Source organism: Musa acuminata, chromosome BXJ2-11 (assembly GCF_036884655.1).
Source record: "Musa acuminata AAA Group cultivar baxijiao chromosome BXJ2-11, Cavendish_Baxijiao_AAA, whole genome shotgun sequence".
NCBI classification, from domain to species: Eukaryota; Viridiplantae; Streptophyta; class Magnoliopsida; order Zingiberales; family Musaceae; genus Musa; species Musa acuminata.
In genome coordinates, this window is record NC_088348.1 from 22,417,916 (window position 1) to 22,432,570 (window position 14,655).

Below are 14,655 nucleotides of genomic sequence, written 5' to 3' on the forward strand. Positions count from 1 at the left end.
ATCAAAATTTTTTATTATTATCTATTAGTTGAAGTTTTTTTTTTTATAATGTTCTTTGACCCCTAAACATGTTAAAAATTTATATGTTTTATATATTAAATATATGATATTTTTCTAGCATTACAATTTATCTTTAATCTTATCTGGATTAAAATTTTTATTAGATTAAAATATATTATCTAAAATTGTTGATATTCTTTGATTTGAAATTTAAAATGTGTTATTCTAGATAATTTAAAATTTATTTGACTAGAATATGTTAAAATTATATGTGTTGAAAGTATGATTTCTATTTGACTTTAGAAGGTTATTTCTTTGTATTAAAGCTTATCTTTAATGTGTAATTATATTTTTATTTATATAATTATTAGTGAATATATATTATGGTATGAAATTGAATATGAATTGGATTGAAATTACTCATAGGCAGACCCAATTAGTAGACTAGGCCTAGCTCGTATGCTAAGCCCAACCCATGGGTTAGGCCATGACCTATAGGCTAACCCATCCCAACCATCATGAGCGATCATATACGATGCACATTATCAGTCCATGGGCCAGGGCTGGGCCAGCCTGGTGTGATGCATGTCCAGTCATGTGAAATGCACATGACCAGTATATAGGCTGGCTTAGTCTAGTCCAATATTATTATTGAATTTAAACTCAAATATTGATTAGTCTAGATCGATTTAGGGTGATTATGAATTGATTGAATTATTCAAATCAGTTTAACCTAAATTGAACCTAATCTAGTCCAAATTATACTAGTCTAGGATGGTTTCAGACTAGTTAAATTAGGATTAGAGATCAGTTTAGTTAGGTTCTAGTAAATCGTGTTTAATTGGATCGATTGTACTATGGTTCAAGTCAATTTAAAGGCTAATTTGTATTATTTGATATTGATGTTATTTGAAAGAGATGTTTTAAATATTTTTTTTCATCTTGATATAGACATGACCGATGTGAGATTATGTTATTTTCTTACTGAGAGTAGGTAGGGTGATTCCCTTCGGGGATTAACGAGCCGTCAAACGTGGCGGTTGGATGATTCCTCAATCCGTCGTTAGGAGGAACATGTCCCTACTTTGATGGGTGAGGGACACCACTCCATCCGCTATTAGGAGTGCGATATGAGTTTGCCTCCATCGGCTGTTGGGAGAACACAAACTCGTCTTGTAAGATAAAGCCTCTTCATTCATTATTGGGGAAGTGCTCGTTTGAGTATCTGATATACGCCAATAGGATGATTAAATTTTGATCATGTATTCATTTTGAGTTGACTTTTGGGCTTCTTACTCCGTGTTACTGAATTATCTTTGTTTTTTATTTTCATAATAGCATCCTTTTAGTACTAAATCAGATTACAGTGAAGAGCAAACCTTCCTCTACCGTTAGGTAGAGTCACATGGATGATTCTTGAAGTTAATATCACTATGTTTACTTTTCTACTTGTGATTTGATGAATAAATAAATTGTAATAAATGTTTATAAATAATGAACAAAATGATTTTTATCTACTTCTCTGAATATGTGGAAATATATGATAAAAAAAAAATTCAGGATGTGACAACGCCGGTACCCCTAAATGTTTATAAATTTTTTCACTACATCTGAAAAATGAATGCAAGAAATATCTCTCTAGTGTTAACTCACACCTAAATCCTGAATCCATATTAAAACCTCTCATATAAATCATAAAAATCTTTTATCTCAACTCTCTCTCTCTCTCTCTCTTTTATTATACTTGAATCCTTGATCATAATCATAATTCTAATTGTATGATGAGTTCAAATCTAATTATGATTCTTTTGAATAATTTAAATATATAATTAAAAAATTAAAATATTTACCAAACTTCACAATATGTGGTTGTTTAGGAAAAGGAGATAGGCATGCAGAAGAGTAGGGGACACGTTTTCTCTTTGTTATATTTGCACAAAGAAGAGTTGTATGCACACACGACCGCTACTTTGATTTCCTTGCATTACTGGTGTTTTGATTACTTATCCTGAATTTTTGGATAGTAAAATCCATCAAAATTCTAATTTATAGACGACAGTAGTAACAGCTTGGCTGTTTGTAGTGAGTAATGAATTGAAACCTATAATCCTGATCTCATCCTATTCTATTTGATCCATTTCTGTGCAAATACGTTGTCTTTTCTTAAAGGAGATTCATTCCTAACATACAGATTCCAACAATAGTTTTCCCATCGTGGTGTTATTACAAAACTAGTTATCGACGTGTCTAATGACATTCCACTGATCTAATGTGGGATAAATAATTGCCTTTTCATACAAAAATATTGTTACTAGGAGAGGCCTTATCTACGGTCATGGAAGATTTATTGTATTAGATCTAATTGATCGATGAATTATTAGCTATTAAGATTTGATATTTAGATGATGCAACACGGATGATAGGACTGTAAACATAAAAATTATAATATATTATTTTTATATAATATATTATATAAACTAAGGGAAAAATACTGTTGGACAAACCAACGGGTATTTAGATGTGAATTCTTCTTGTTTCTCGAGCATCAGATTGCAGTTATCATGAGCTTAGCGACGAAGCGATGGGCAAGAACCGGAATACCGAGTCTGAGACCTCTCATCACAACAATTGCCTCCGTCGAAGGGTAAATTCTACTCTTAACGTTTCTTCCCACAAACGAGCACAAAGGTTATGTGAATTCTCAAGTAACATCAAGTTGGTTCTCGTCGTGAGAGCATATTATGATCACCTACTATGCATTGACCACAACAGTCGGTCTCCATCATCTTCTGAGTTCTCTTTTCCAGGATTTTAAACTATTCAATTATTTCTTTGGCAACAGAATTAGGGGTTTTGATGGAAATTATATATATATATATATTTATTTATATAAAGTTCTCGGAATAGAATATTTCGTAAGAAGAATATGATGATCCATCGCTAGATCGGATGCACGCTTTGCGTAGTCGGATCGGACACGGACCCGAAGCTGTTCCACGGCATCTGATGCTTTTCGTTAGTTGGAGACCTTATCCAACCCGCTACCTAATTATCTTATTGTATGCATCTAATCATGATCATCACTTTGCTAACACAAAAAAAAAAAAAAGCATATATAAAGGTACGTGTGTAGTTTCTTCTCTTCAAGCCCTTCTAACGCATTAAAAGAGGACAGATCGAGCGCAAGCGTCACACGACAACAAAAAAAAAGCTTCTCTACCCCTCCCCCTTCTACTGCTATATAGGCTTTGCAGGCAACAGCAGCAGCAGCAGCAAAAGCTCCCGAAATGGACCCCGTCACGGCGGAGAAGATTGCGGCCAGGCGTCGATACCGACGGATCCGCCACGTCCAGACTCTCCTCCGCTGCCTCGAGGCTCTCTCCGCTTTTTGCCTACTCTCCTGGTCCACCGCCCGGCTCCCGGCTGCTGCCAGACTCTCCGCCGGCCTCCTCCGACGCGTCGCCCCCGTCCTACTCGGCCCCCGCTTCGTGTTCCTCCTTGGCAACGCCATCGTCCTCGCCCTCTTCGCCATGTCGGGCCGTCACCCCGGCTCCGCAGCTCCCTCCGCCAGCGGCGGGGAGATCCACGACCAGTTCCTCGCCTACGAAAGCCGGGGGATCCGGTCGCATGCGGTCGGGAAGGAGAAGGCGCCGCGCGCGTGGCGGAGGAGCCGGTCGGAGAGGATGGAGCGGCGGCGGGGTCACCGTGTGCCGGAGCTCCGCCGTTCTAAGTCGGAGGTCTCCTGCCAAGAGGTGGCGATTGCGGCGACGGAGAAGGAGGAGAGGGAGGCCGACGCGGAGGAGTTCCGGCGGACGATCGAGGCGTTCATCTCGGAGCAGCTGAGGAGATTCCACCGGGAGGAGTCCACAGCCGCAGTTGTCGCTTCCGCAGGAACACCAGACACCACCACCACCACTACGACGATCTCGTGCTTTGGAACATATTGTTGCTAAGGTGTATAGTTTTTATTATCTGAAGCTGTAAACAGTTGATGCAACTGCTGGAAATATTATGCTTCATTCCACGTATACATTAAAATTCAGAAGAAAAAAAAAAACATCGAACAAGAATAAAGCTATTTGGTATCCGGCACTTTACGCCTTTATACCCTTCATAATCAACTTTCCTCTCCTCAGGAGGAATTAATCCATACCCACAACAAATTAATCGAGGTGGAAAATATTTGAATTAGTATATGAAGTCATTTATGTCATGTCTACACCTAATTATCCGCCATCGGAAATACCCTTTCCCTCCAACCTTCACATATTTACGGCTGTACATATGATGATGCAATTAAATTTCTCCTTATTGATTTTACTTAATAGCATTGACTTTCGAATGCAATGGTTGCTTGGAGAAACTTAGTTTATGCCTTTGTTTATTCTTTCTCAAGCATGAAGAGGAAAAGCTAAACAGAAAGTAAAACATGATTCAAGAATATTAAATCGTAGCTTCTTTGGAGTCCCAAAAAGATCTATTGAAAAAAACAAAAAACAAAAAAAATTTGACAATCTACAACATGTTTTTAATAATTTAAAGAATCAGGCTTTGAGAATACATTCAAGAACAGAGTGAATGCTGATAGAAATATCGATCCATTAGGAAGCAGCATATGCTGCTGTCGTTTCATGGGATCCTCCTGCTCACCACCCTGTCCGGTAACGTCTACCATGGATGGATCTAAGAACAGAAACGATCAACATTCAGAGAGAGAGAGAGAGAGAGAGAGAGAGAGAGAGAGAGAGAGAGAGAGAGGAGACAGAACAGGAAAACCCTGCCGAAGGAACCACAAAGCTGGAGAGCTCACCGGAAGCGCATTTACCAGTTCGACAACCTACCGATCCCTCTCCTGCTATAACATCATACGAAGAAGAGAGAATAGATGCTCCGCATCTGTCTCATCCTCTTCTACCTTCTCTCTTATCCGAAAAGCATTGCATGCAGCACTTTTGGAACATATCCGATTACGATCGCATCACCGTGGAGTGCAGTTCTAATCTTACCGGGGAACTGAATGCAGAAAAGGGCGGATCGCAGAGAGCATTTTGCTAACGCGGCTTCCAACTCGGATTCTAAGCATTTTCTGGAGAATAAGCACCACAAGCAAATTGCAAGATATTTATTTCACGACTTTGGACTACTAAATTTTGTGGACAAACTTATACCTGAAAACATAATTTGTTGATGTTAGTGTCAAAATTAACTCGATCCACGTCACAGAGTCAAACCAACTTGATTCAGTTCCTAAAAAGTTGTATATGTCGAGTTATGAAATTGGGTTAAACTTTGCTAAGAGATTGATTTAAGTGTGCTTGTGAGATTAGAAAGTTGTTAATTTAGTTAAGATCCTTTCTCGTACACAGTTCGAATTGGATTTGACCTTCCACTCTTCTTGAGTTCGAAGCAGCAAGTAGACGTGCCCCTCTCTTTCCACTCTTCTTGTGCTCCTCTGCTCTTCTAACCATTCTTTTCATTCCTCTTTACAAGGAGTCCTTTCTTATACACAATTATGATACCTAATTTGAAGGCTAATGTGATAATTTAATTGGTTTATATGATGTTACGAGTTTATTTAGATCATTTATAGTGTTCTAAAAAAGACTTATAATGTTTTAATTATAGTAGCAAAGAATAATGTAATAGTCCCTCCCTATTTAGATGTTGTTATTCCTAATTTGGTATATCAATTGGCTAAGTATTTTCTAATAGCCTTAAAATATTTTTGTTACTACTTAGGTTACAAGGTTCGGCTATGCATACTACTGGAGCACTTTTTGACTATTGCGTCATTATTATTTTTCGTCAATAATTAGTTTTTATACTCCGGTCCAATAATTCTTCTTCTAAAATCTATATATTCGTGTCATGCAAGCTAATCATGTGAATGATGACTTAACATATAATCTTTTTATTTATTATTATTATTTGATATTTTATTATTTTATATTATCACTTAATTAAATATATTGTGATGTCCATAAATTTATGCAATGAGAATCGGATTATGATAAGATCACGATAATAAGACCGATTTGCCAAAAAAAATAAAACCTAAATAATATCAATCATAGGTTACTCGAGAAATACATCGAGATAACCGAATAAACTGGTATGCTATATACCCGTCCATATGATGGATGTAGCTGGTCTCATAGCTGCTTGTGTGGGGACACTAAGGATACAGTACAAGTACTCATTGGAGAATAAGTTCACTAATTGATTCGCTTATAGAATATTGGATGGTTAATGATGCCTTTTTGTCGGATAGCGATTCCGTAGTCCCAATGGTGTATCTGGTCCTTAGACTTGAGATACCAAGAATGCCTTGTATGAGGTTTTAGATTTAGCACAGCCGGTCATCTTGAGTAGTAGCTAACCTTACGAGAACTATTTGGGTGTCGATAGAGAATCATTCACTCTCGATGTTATGAGAGGAATATCTCATATGTTCTTACTCAAACAAATCTCTGGCTAGGGTCATTCGGATTGAGAGAGAAAGAGTTTTCTGGGAGAATCCGATTAGAGCGAGACTCGAGTAGAAACCGTATGGGTCTGACAGTACCATACATAGTATACGGTCTCTGTGATATTAGATAGATGAGGGACTATAGGTATATGATAACTGAGGACAAACAGATCCAATGGATTCGATTCCCTTGTATCATTTTGTCACGGCCTTAGTTGGAATTGCCTAAGGCGTGAGGCACCCTTATGGTCAAGACGCGAACTTAGCTTGCGTTGCTTAAGTCACGAGGCACCCTTACGGCAAAGACGTGAACTTAGCTTGCCTTGCCTAAGTCGCGCTTCGCGCTTGCAATATTGCTCCATAAAGATCAGCCCACTTGCAACCTCTCGCAGGTCCCGAAGGACCTGTAAAAGAGAAGGTTGATTAGTTTGAAAAAACGAGCGATAGATAAGTCCTAATGTCTCGCAAAAGGGGGAAGCTTTACAAGCAATTCAGCGAGCACCTTGCGTGCACAAGAGAAAAGAGGGAGAGGGGGAAAATAAGGACTTTAGAGGGTTGAACGAACAGCTGCAAGTCCACAAGCAGCTACTCACCGGGTGCCGAGTGCGATAACAAGTTCCCGTCAAGGTAACATGCGAACTTGCGAAAGGTTGTTCAACGCTCGACACTATACCGAAGCCCCATCTAACTCGGTGCCACCTGGGGGGTTCCAAGGGGTTGAGATGGCTGATGTTTTGGTGAGCGAAAGCGGACTGCAAAAAATAACCTGTGGCACATGAAAACGGAGTTGTTTTGGGCTATTTTGGGGCTGTTTTGCTCGGTTCGGTGAGCGGTCGCTTTGTAGCGCTGCAACTTGTTCAAACTTATATTTTTACAAAAAAAAAAGACTCAAAACCAAAATAAAACATGCTGCCAAGCAGCTGTACATGTAGATGCGAGCGATGAACGGTTCATTGAACGAAGTTATTGCAGGTGCGCGATGACCGTTCATGACATTCTCCCCCACTTAAACTATCGACGCCCTCATCGACGCTTGTTGGTAGTTGTTGATGATTGCTTCTTCATGTCGTAGGGTGTCTTCAAGCTCCCAACTGGCTTTAGTTTGGGGAAGCTTTGGCCACTTCACTAAGTACTATATCTGCTCAGCTCCATTGGGTAGCTTTATCTTGCGGTCTGCCAGAATGGTTTCAACTCGCTTCTCATATGAGGCTGTGATGGGGGGTAGCCGAGTTAGAACACTTCGAGAAGCATCTTGCGGATCCGAGTGGTAGGCTTTTAGGTTGCTGGCATGAAGAACGTTGTGAATTTTGAACCACGCCGGCAGTTGCAACTTGTAGGAGACATTGCCTACCCTACTGATAATTGGGAAGGGCCTTTCATACTTGTGCACCAATCTTTTATGGACTTTGTTTCTAAAGAATTGGAGTGATGCTGGTTGGAGTTTTACCAACACCAAATCACCAACCTTGAACTCTTGCGGTCGCCTTCCCAAGTTTGCCCACTTCTTCATCCTTTTTGCCACCTTCTCCAACTAAGCCCGCGCAATATCTGCATTTCGTTACCACTCTTTTGCGAAGTGGTAGGCTGACGGACTACTTCTAGTATACCCGATTGTCATGGTGTGAGAAGTTGATGGTTGTTGTCCTGTAATGATCTCGAAGGGGCTCTTGTTGGAAGCAGAGCTCCGTTGCAAGTTGTAGGAGAATTGGGCAATGTCCAACAACTTCACCTAATCTCGTTGGTTGGCAGTCACGTAGTGCCGAAGATATTGCTCTAAGAGCGAGTTTATAATTTCAGTCTGGCCATCCGTCTGGGGGTGGAGGCTTATGGAGAAGTATAACTTTGACCCCAACAATTTGAATAGCTCGATCCAGAATCATCCCAGGAACCGAGTGTCTCGATCACTAATGATATTGTGTAGGACAATACTTCACCACATCCTTCATCATCAGATTGGCCGCCTCCTCTGTTGAACAGTGTAGGGGAGCAGCAATGAAAGTTGCATACTTTGAAAACCGATCGACCACCATGAGTATCGATCCGAGTCTCCCTACAAGTGGCAAGCTTAATATGAAGTCCAAGGAAATGCTCTTTCACGACCTTTTTGGTATGGGCAACGGCTCTAAAAGTCCCACTGGCTTCGGCTGCTCCGCCTTGTCTTATTGGCAAGTGAGGCATGTTCGAATATATTCCTCTACATCAGTCCCCATCTTCGGCCAGTAAAATGCCCTCTCCACGAGAGCCAATGTTTTGTGAATGCTTGGGTGTCCAACCCAAAGGGAATCGTTGCTAGTCATAGGTGCCCAGCAAGTCAATCACGTGAGTGATGGCACGTGTGACTTAATATAGAATCTTTTTGCTTATTATATTTTGGCATATATCACTTTATAACTATTGCATAAATATATACATATATTGTGACGTCCTTGGATTTGTGTAATGGGAATCGGATCGTGATGAGATCACGATAGTGAGATCGATTCACCTTTAAATACATATCCTAAATAATCCCGGTCATAGGTTACTCGAGAGGGATATCGTGATAACCGAATAGACTGGTGTGCTGTATACCCGTCCATATGATGGATGCAGCTGGTCTCATAGCTGCTTGTGTAGGGACACTAGGGATACAGTACAGGTGCTCATTGGAGAATGAGTTCACTGATTGATCCGCTTACGGAATGCTGGATGGTTGATGATGCCTTATTGTCAGACAGCGATTCCGTAGTCCTAGTGGTGTATCTGGTCCTTAGACTTGAGACACCAAGGATGTCCTGTATGAGTGCTCCACTCTTTGATACCAGACTTATAGGTTTGGCTGTCCCAGATCTAGTACAACTGGTCATTGGGAGTGGTAGTCGACACTACGAGGGCTATTGACTGTCGATATAGGATCATCCACTCTCGGCGTCATAAGAGGAATATCCCATGTGTTCTTGCTCAAACAAATCCCTGGCCAGGGTCATTCGGGTTGAGAGAGAAAGAGTTCTCCGGGAGAATCCGATTAGAGCGAGACTCGAGAAGAAACCGTGTGGGTCTGACAACACCTTGCTCGATATACGTTCTCTGGTATATTAGATGGATGAGGGACTGTAGGTACACGGTAATTGAGGACAGACAGGTCCAATGGATTGGATTTGTTAGGATCAAGAGCACTAAGAGAGGGGATGGGGGGGGGGGATGAATTAGTGCAGCGGATTAATGTTGAATCTCGTATTTTGATGATGAAACCACTTGGTATGTGTTAATAATTTAAACTGCATTTTGAGTGATGCAGGTCTACTCGATCAGGATTAGACAGTTAACGCAGGAGGAATTGACGTTGCGCCGGAGGAGATCACGTCAGGATATTAGATGGCAGAAGGCTTCGGACATCGGGCAACAAGCCACAAGAGAGGATGATGCGCTGAAGAATCGGACGAAGCGCTAACCAATGACGTGCCGGGCAACAGAATGTCAATTCGCGTTGTAATAACTGTCTAGATCAGAGTAGAGTTTTGGCTTGCATGTGCAGGATTAACTACGATAACGATGAAGACATAAAGCGAAACAAAGTGCGGAGTCAAGCACGAAGGATTCGTTGGGAGTTCAAGAGTTCGACGGAAGTCCGAAGGTTCGTCGGGAACGCTGCCGGAACTAGCCGAGAATGAGTAGGGAGCTTGCCGAAGGGTTTTCGGAAGCTCGCCGGAAGGTTCATGGGAAGTTCGCGGAGTTCGCCAAGAAAGATCGGAGCTTGCCGACGAAGCTCGTTGGAACTCACCAAGATCAAATCGTGAAGTCTAGGAGCTTGCCGGGAGTCCGCAGAATGGTTTCCGAGAGTTTATCGGAAGACCGCCGGAAGTTCGCCGGAAGCTCGCCGGAAGAAGTCTTGACTTACGGACTTTGTAATAGCTTATAAAATATCTTTAAATTCATAGTTAGTACATTAATTAGGGTTAGGATTAGGTGTTAATCCTATAACTCAAGAAGGGGCCAACTGGGCCCAAAGTCAGGTTTGGTTTGGGCTAGAATTAAGCCAAACCAGCGAAACTGGAGAGCCAGGCGGTGGCACCGCCCAACACCCGAGTGCTGGGTGGTGACACCTCCTGGGCTGGGCGGTTGCACCATCCAGCACCCGAGCGCCGGGCGGTAGCACCGCCTAGGCTGGGCGATGGCACCGCCCAGCAATGTCAGCGCCCGATAGTGACAGGCGGTGGCATCGCCAGCATCGGGAACTCCACGAGAATTCAAATTTGGAGCCCAAATTTGAATCCTCTTGAGGCCTATAAATACCCCTCAAATCTCAGTTGAGATTTCAACTTTTGAGAAGCATTTTGATTGAGAGAAAAGTCTTAGAAAGTCTTAGCAAGTCTTGTTTTCAATTTGCTAGAGAGTTCTCCTCCTTCTTTCTTATCGAAAATTTGTAAGAGGTTGAGCTACTTGTAAAAGGTTGTAAGAGGGGTATTTACCCTTCCATTTCAAGAGATTTGCTAGTGGAAGGTGGGAGCCTCATCGAAGAGGGGCCTCGCAAGTGGATGTAGGTCATTTGACCGAACCACTCTAAAATCGGCGTAATCTCTGGTTTGCTTTTCATTGTCGCTATTTACATTACTGCAAACCTTCTTACATGCTTTAGTTCCTTATTACCCTTGCTGCGCAACTCTAAGAATACGCCTTCAAGTTAAGCTTTTCAAGTTCCGTTCTTATCGTACGAAAGATTTTTCGAAAACCGAAGTTTTAATTCGCTGCACTAATTCACCCCCCCCCTCTTAGTGCCGCTTCGATCCTAACAATTGGTATCAGAGCCACGGTTTTCTACTTTGGTTTAACACCCTAATAGAAATGGCTCTTTATGGCTTTCAAGAGGGCTTATCGGTTGTTTGTCCACCGTTGTTTAACGGATCGGACTACACTTGTTGGAAAACTCGAATGAGAGTTTTCTTACTTTCTTTGGATTTGAATTTATGACACATAGTCGAAAATGGATATGAAATGTCTTCTCTCCCAATGAACCATTGGAATGATTTGGAGAAGAAGATGTTTTCTTTAAACGCAAAGGCTATGAATGCCTTATTTTGCGCTTTAGACAAAAATGAGTTCAATCGGATTTCTACGTGCGAAACGGCTTTTGATATTTGGCGAACACTTGAAATCACACACGAGGGAACTAGTAGAGTCAAAGACTCGAAAGTTAACATTTTAATGCATGATTTCGAGCTTTTTCAAATGAAGCCGAGCGAAACCATTGTTGACATGTACACCCGTTTTACGGATGTCGTTAATGGTTTACAAACTCTTGGCAAATATTTCTCGAATTTTGAACTTGTTAGTAAAGTTTTACGATCACTTTCTAATGTTTAGGAATCAAAAGTTACGGCAATATAAGAAACAAAAGATTTAAATATTTTTCCACTTGAAGAACTTATCGGCTCATTGATGACATATGAAATGGTGCATAATGCACATGATGAATACAATGAACACTTGAACCACCTTCCAAAGAATAGGAAGGATTTGGAACTTCGGACAAATGAATACCACTTGAGCGATGACTCAAGTGATGAGGACAATGATGAACTTGAACTTCGAACACTAACTCTTAATAAGTTCATTAAACAAAAATCTAAAATGAGCAATGAACTTGAACGAAGGAAGAGGCCAAAGAAAAGGAAGGCACCCAAGGATGAATCAAGAACTTCCAAAGGTGAAACAGCGAATTGGGCTTTGACGGGTTTCGACTACAAGGTAAGAAACTCAACTCTCTTGAATTATTTTGAAATTACTTGATGTTTTCCATGATGTATTTTCTCTTTTCTTTTGAATAATTATTTTTCTTGAAAATTGTATGTTTTATGAATAAAATGTTAGATTTAAATAATCATATATATGTGCTTGAGAAGCAAGAATGTGTATTTTGATGATAGATGTGATATCATGATGTTTTTTTTTTTGACGTGTTTGGTCTTGTCGGCTTTATGACGAAACTTATGTTTTGACTTTAAATGATGATACAATGTTTTCACAAAAAGACTTGAACACCCTCACATGAAATCAATTATATGAAATGGAAATGAATTTTATATCCTATTGAGATTAATGAATTTAGTTTACCAATCTTGTGAATCTCATGAAATTAAACATGATGAATATTTTAAAAATAAATGAGTGTATCAAGTATTTGGTCTTAATGATTTCTCTTAAACATATTTTTTTTGAAATCATACTTGATGATGAATATCAAGATATTAAAAGGGATGTTATCATGGAATCATACTTGATGATTTGTTCTATGAAATTTACCTTTTTGTCTTAAATGTTGACACTTATTTTATTAAAGGTAAAGGAATGCTTATAAGAAGCAAATCACATGAATAGAAATTTATAAAAATGAAATATGATCCTCTATCTTATCGACTTTTCAATAAATCTATGCTTGTCATGTATGAATTTATTGAATGTGATTTTGAGGATGATTTCGGATTTCACAAATGCTTGATTCATACTTATGTAATGAGACACATTTTAAATATGAATCATGTTCAATGCTTCAATCACATTATATCTCCTTTAATTCATTTTGTTCTCCTAGATTTATTTACGAAAGAGGAGAATCTTCCAAAAATATAATGATACAAATGAATCACTTATCGATATGTCTTTTTGAAATATCTTTTTAATGTGATGTTGATAATTTGAGATGCCTATTGGAATTCATGACATAAGATAATTGAATCCTTGACTTACTCTAGCTTGAAAATAGATGTTTAAAATCTTGCTTGATTAGTTGTTTTATAAGATTTTGCCCTTATGTCGTGAACTTTTATGCTTATCTTGATTTGGCATATAATGACTAAGGCATGCTTAGATGAAAAAGAATCACTTCAAAAAATACTTTTCCCATCAGATCGAGATTAATGATTTTATGATATTTTGTGAATCTCGAAATTGATTTTCATGATTTGATTATGAGTTTCAAGTTACCGATTTGATTTGAATAAGTTTTATTTAAATCATAATCTTGATCTTGCAAAATTGGAATCACAAATAATATCTTTTGGTATTCATGAATTGATACTCACAATATGAAAGTATTGGAATTCATGACTTGAATTTAATTGAAACATTGCATGCTTAAATTAATCATTCTCTTATGTTTCAAAAATTCTTTAAAAGCCTTATGAGATGATTGAAAATTAATTTGCTTTATGATGAATCACGAATCATGACTTGATCTATGATATTGATATATTTTAATCATGATCCTTGGTTGTATAATTCTTTTCCTCTATTAAATGGATTTATTGAATGAATCATGTCCTTCTTGAATTTTCTTGATATCATGACATGATTTTGTAAGTTGGCTTGTATAATGATTAAAATCTTGCCATCGATTTCTCCCTTCTTTTCGGTAATGACAAAGGGGGAGAAATATATGAATTGATACTATGAGTGCCATATTTGAATGATAAATATATGAATTAATAAGTGCCATATTTAAATTTGAATTATGCTAAGATATCAAAAGAAGCTTGCATCCAAATATATGGTAAATTAATAATCAAAATGCTATGATTGCCATATGCCATGTTTGCATCATATTAAGATATCAAGAATTAGCATTGTAATTTTACTTGCTGATATCTTGTCATATGATGAAATGCTACGAATTGTTGCTAAAATGATGCATGCAACACTTATGCTTTTTATGTAATGTATTACGTATGATGTGAATTATGATTAATATTGCCTTAATTTGAATTCAAGGTTTATCTCAATTATGGAATTTTTAAATAAGATGATTACTCACCTTTGTCATAATTTAGAAATTGACATAAAGGGTCTTCCCTTCTTTAAAAAGGGTCTTCCCTTCATTTTGACAATGACTAAGGGGGAGATAGCTAGCTTGCATAATTCAAGAAGAAAGCAAAAATTACACTTTTCAAAAGAGAAGAAATTGTTATCTTGAACATCACCAAGAATTGCTAGCTTGAAACATCAAGAAAATGCAAAAATGTGCTATCGTGCCTATCTCAAGAAAAACTTGCATATTTCAAGAAGCAAGAGTTGCTTTCTTGAACATCTCTAAATTGCTAGCTTGCAAGTTCTAAAATGTTGTAAAATTGCTAGATTGCATGATGATAAAAACTTGATATTATGTTTTTCATGCAATGAGTTGAACCCATATAACAAATACTTGAATAGTTGTA

The 14,655-nt window shown here is 38.8% G+C and overlaps 1 protein-coding gene across 1 annotated transcript; it reads left to right on the forward strand.

The window, feature by feature from the left end:
* The first annotated feature begins 3,146 nt into the window (after nucleotides 1-3,146).
* Nucleotides 3,147-4,028, forward strand: LOC135627398 (uncharacterized). Its single transcript, XM_065133488.1, has one exon. It carries the CDS (start codon nucleotides 3,288-3,290, stop codon nucleotides 3,951-3,953), a length of 666 nt encoding a protein of 221 aa, XP_064989560.1. The 5' UTR covers nucleotides 3,147-3,287; the 3' UTR covers nucleotides 3,954-4,028.
* The last annotated feature ends 10,627 nt before the right edge of the window (nucleotides 4,029-14,655 follow it).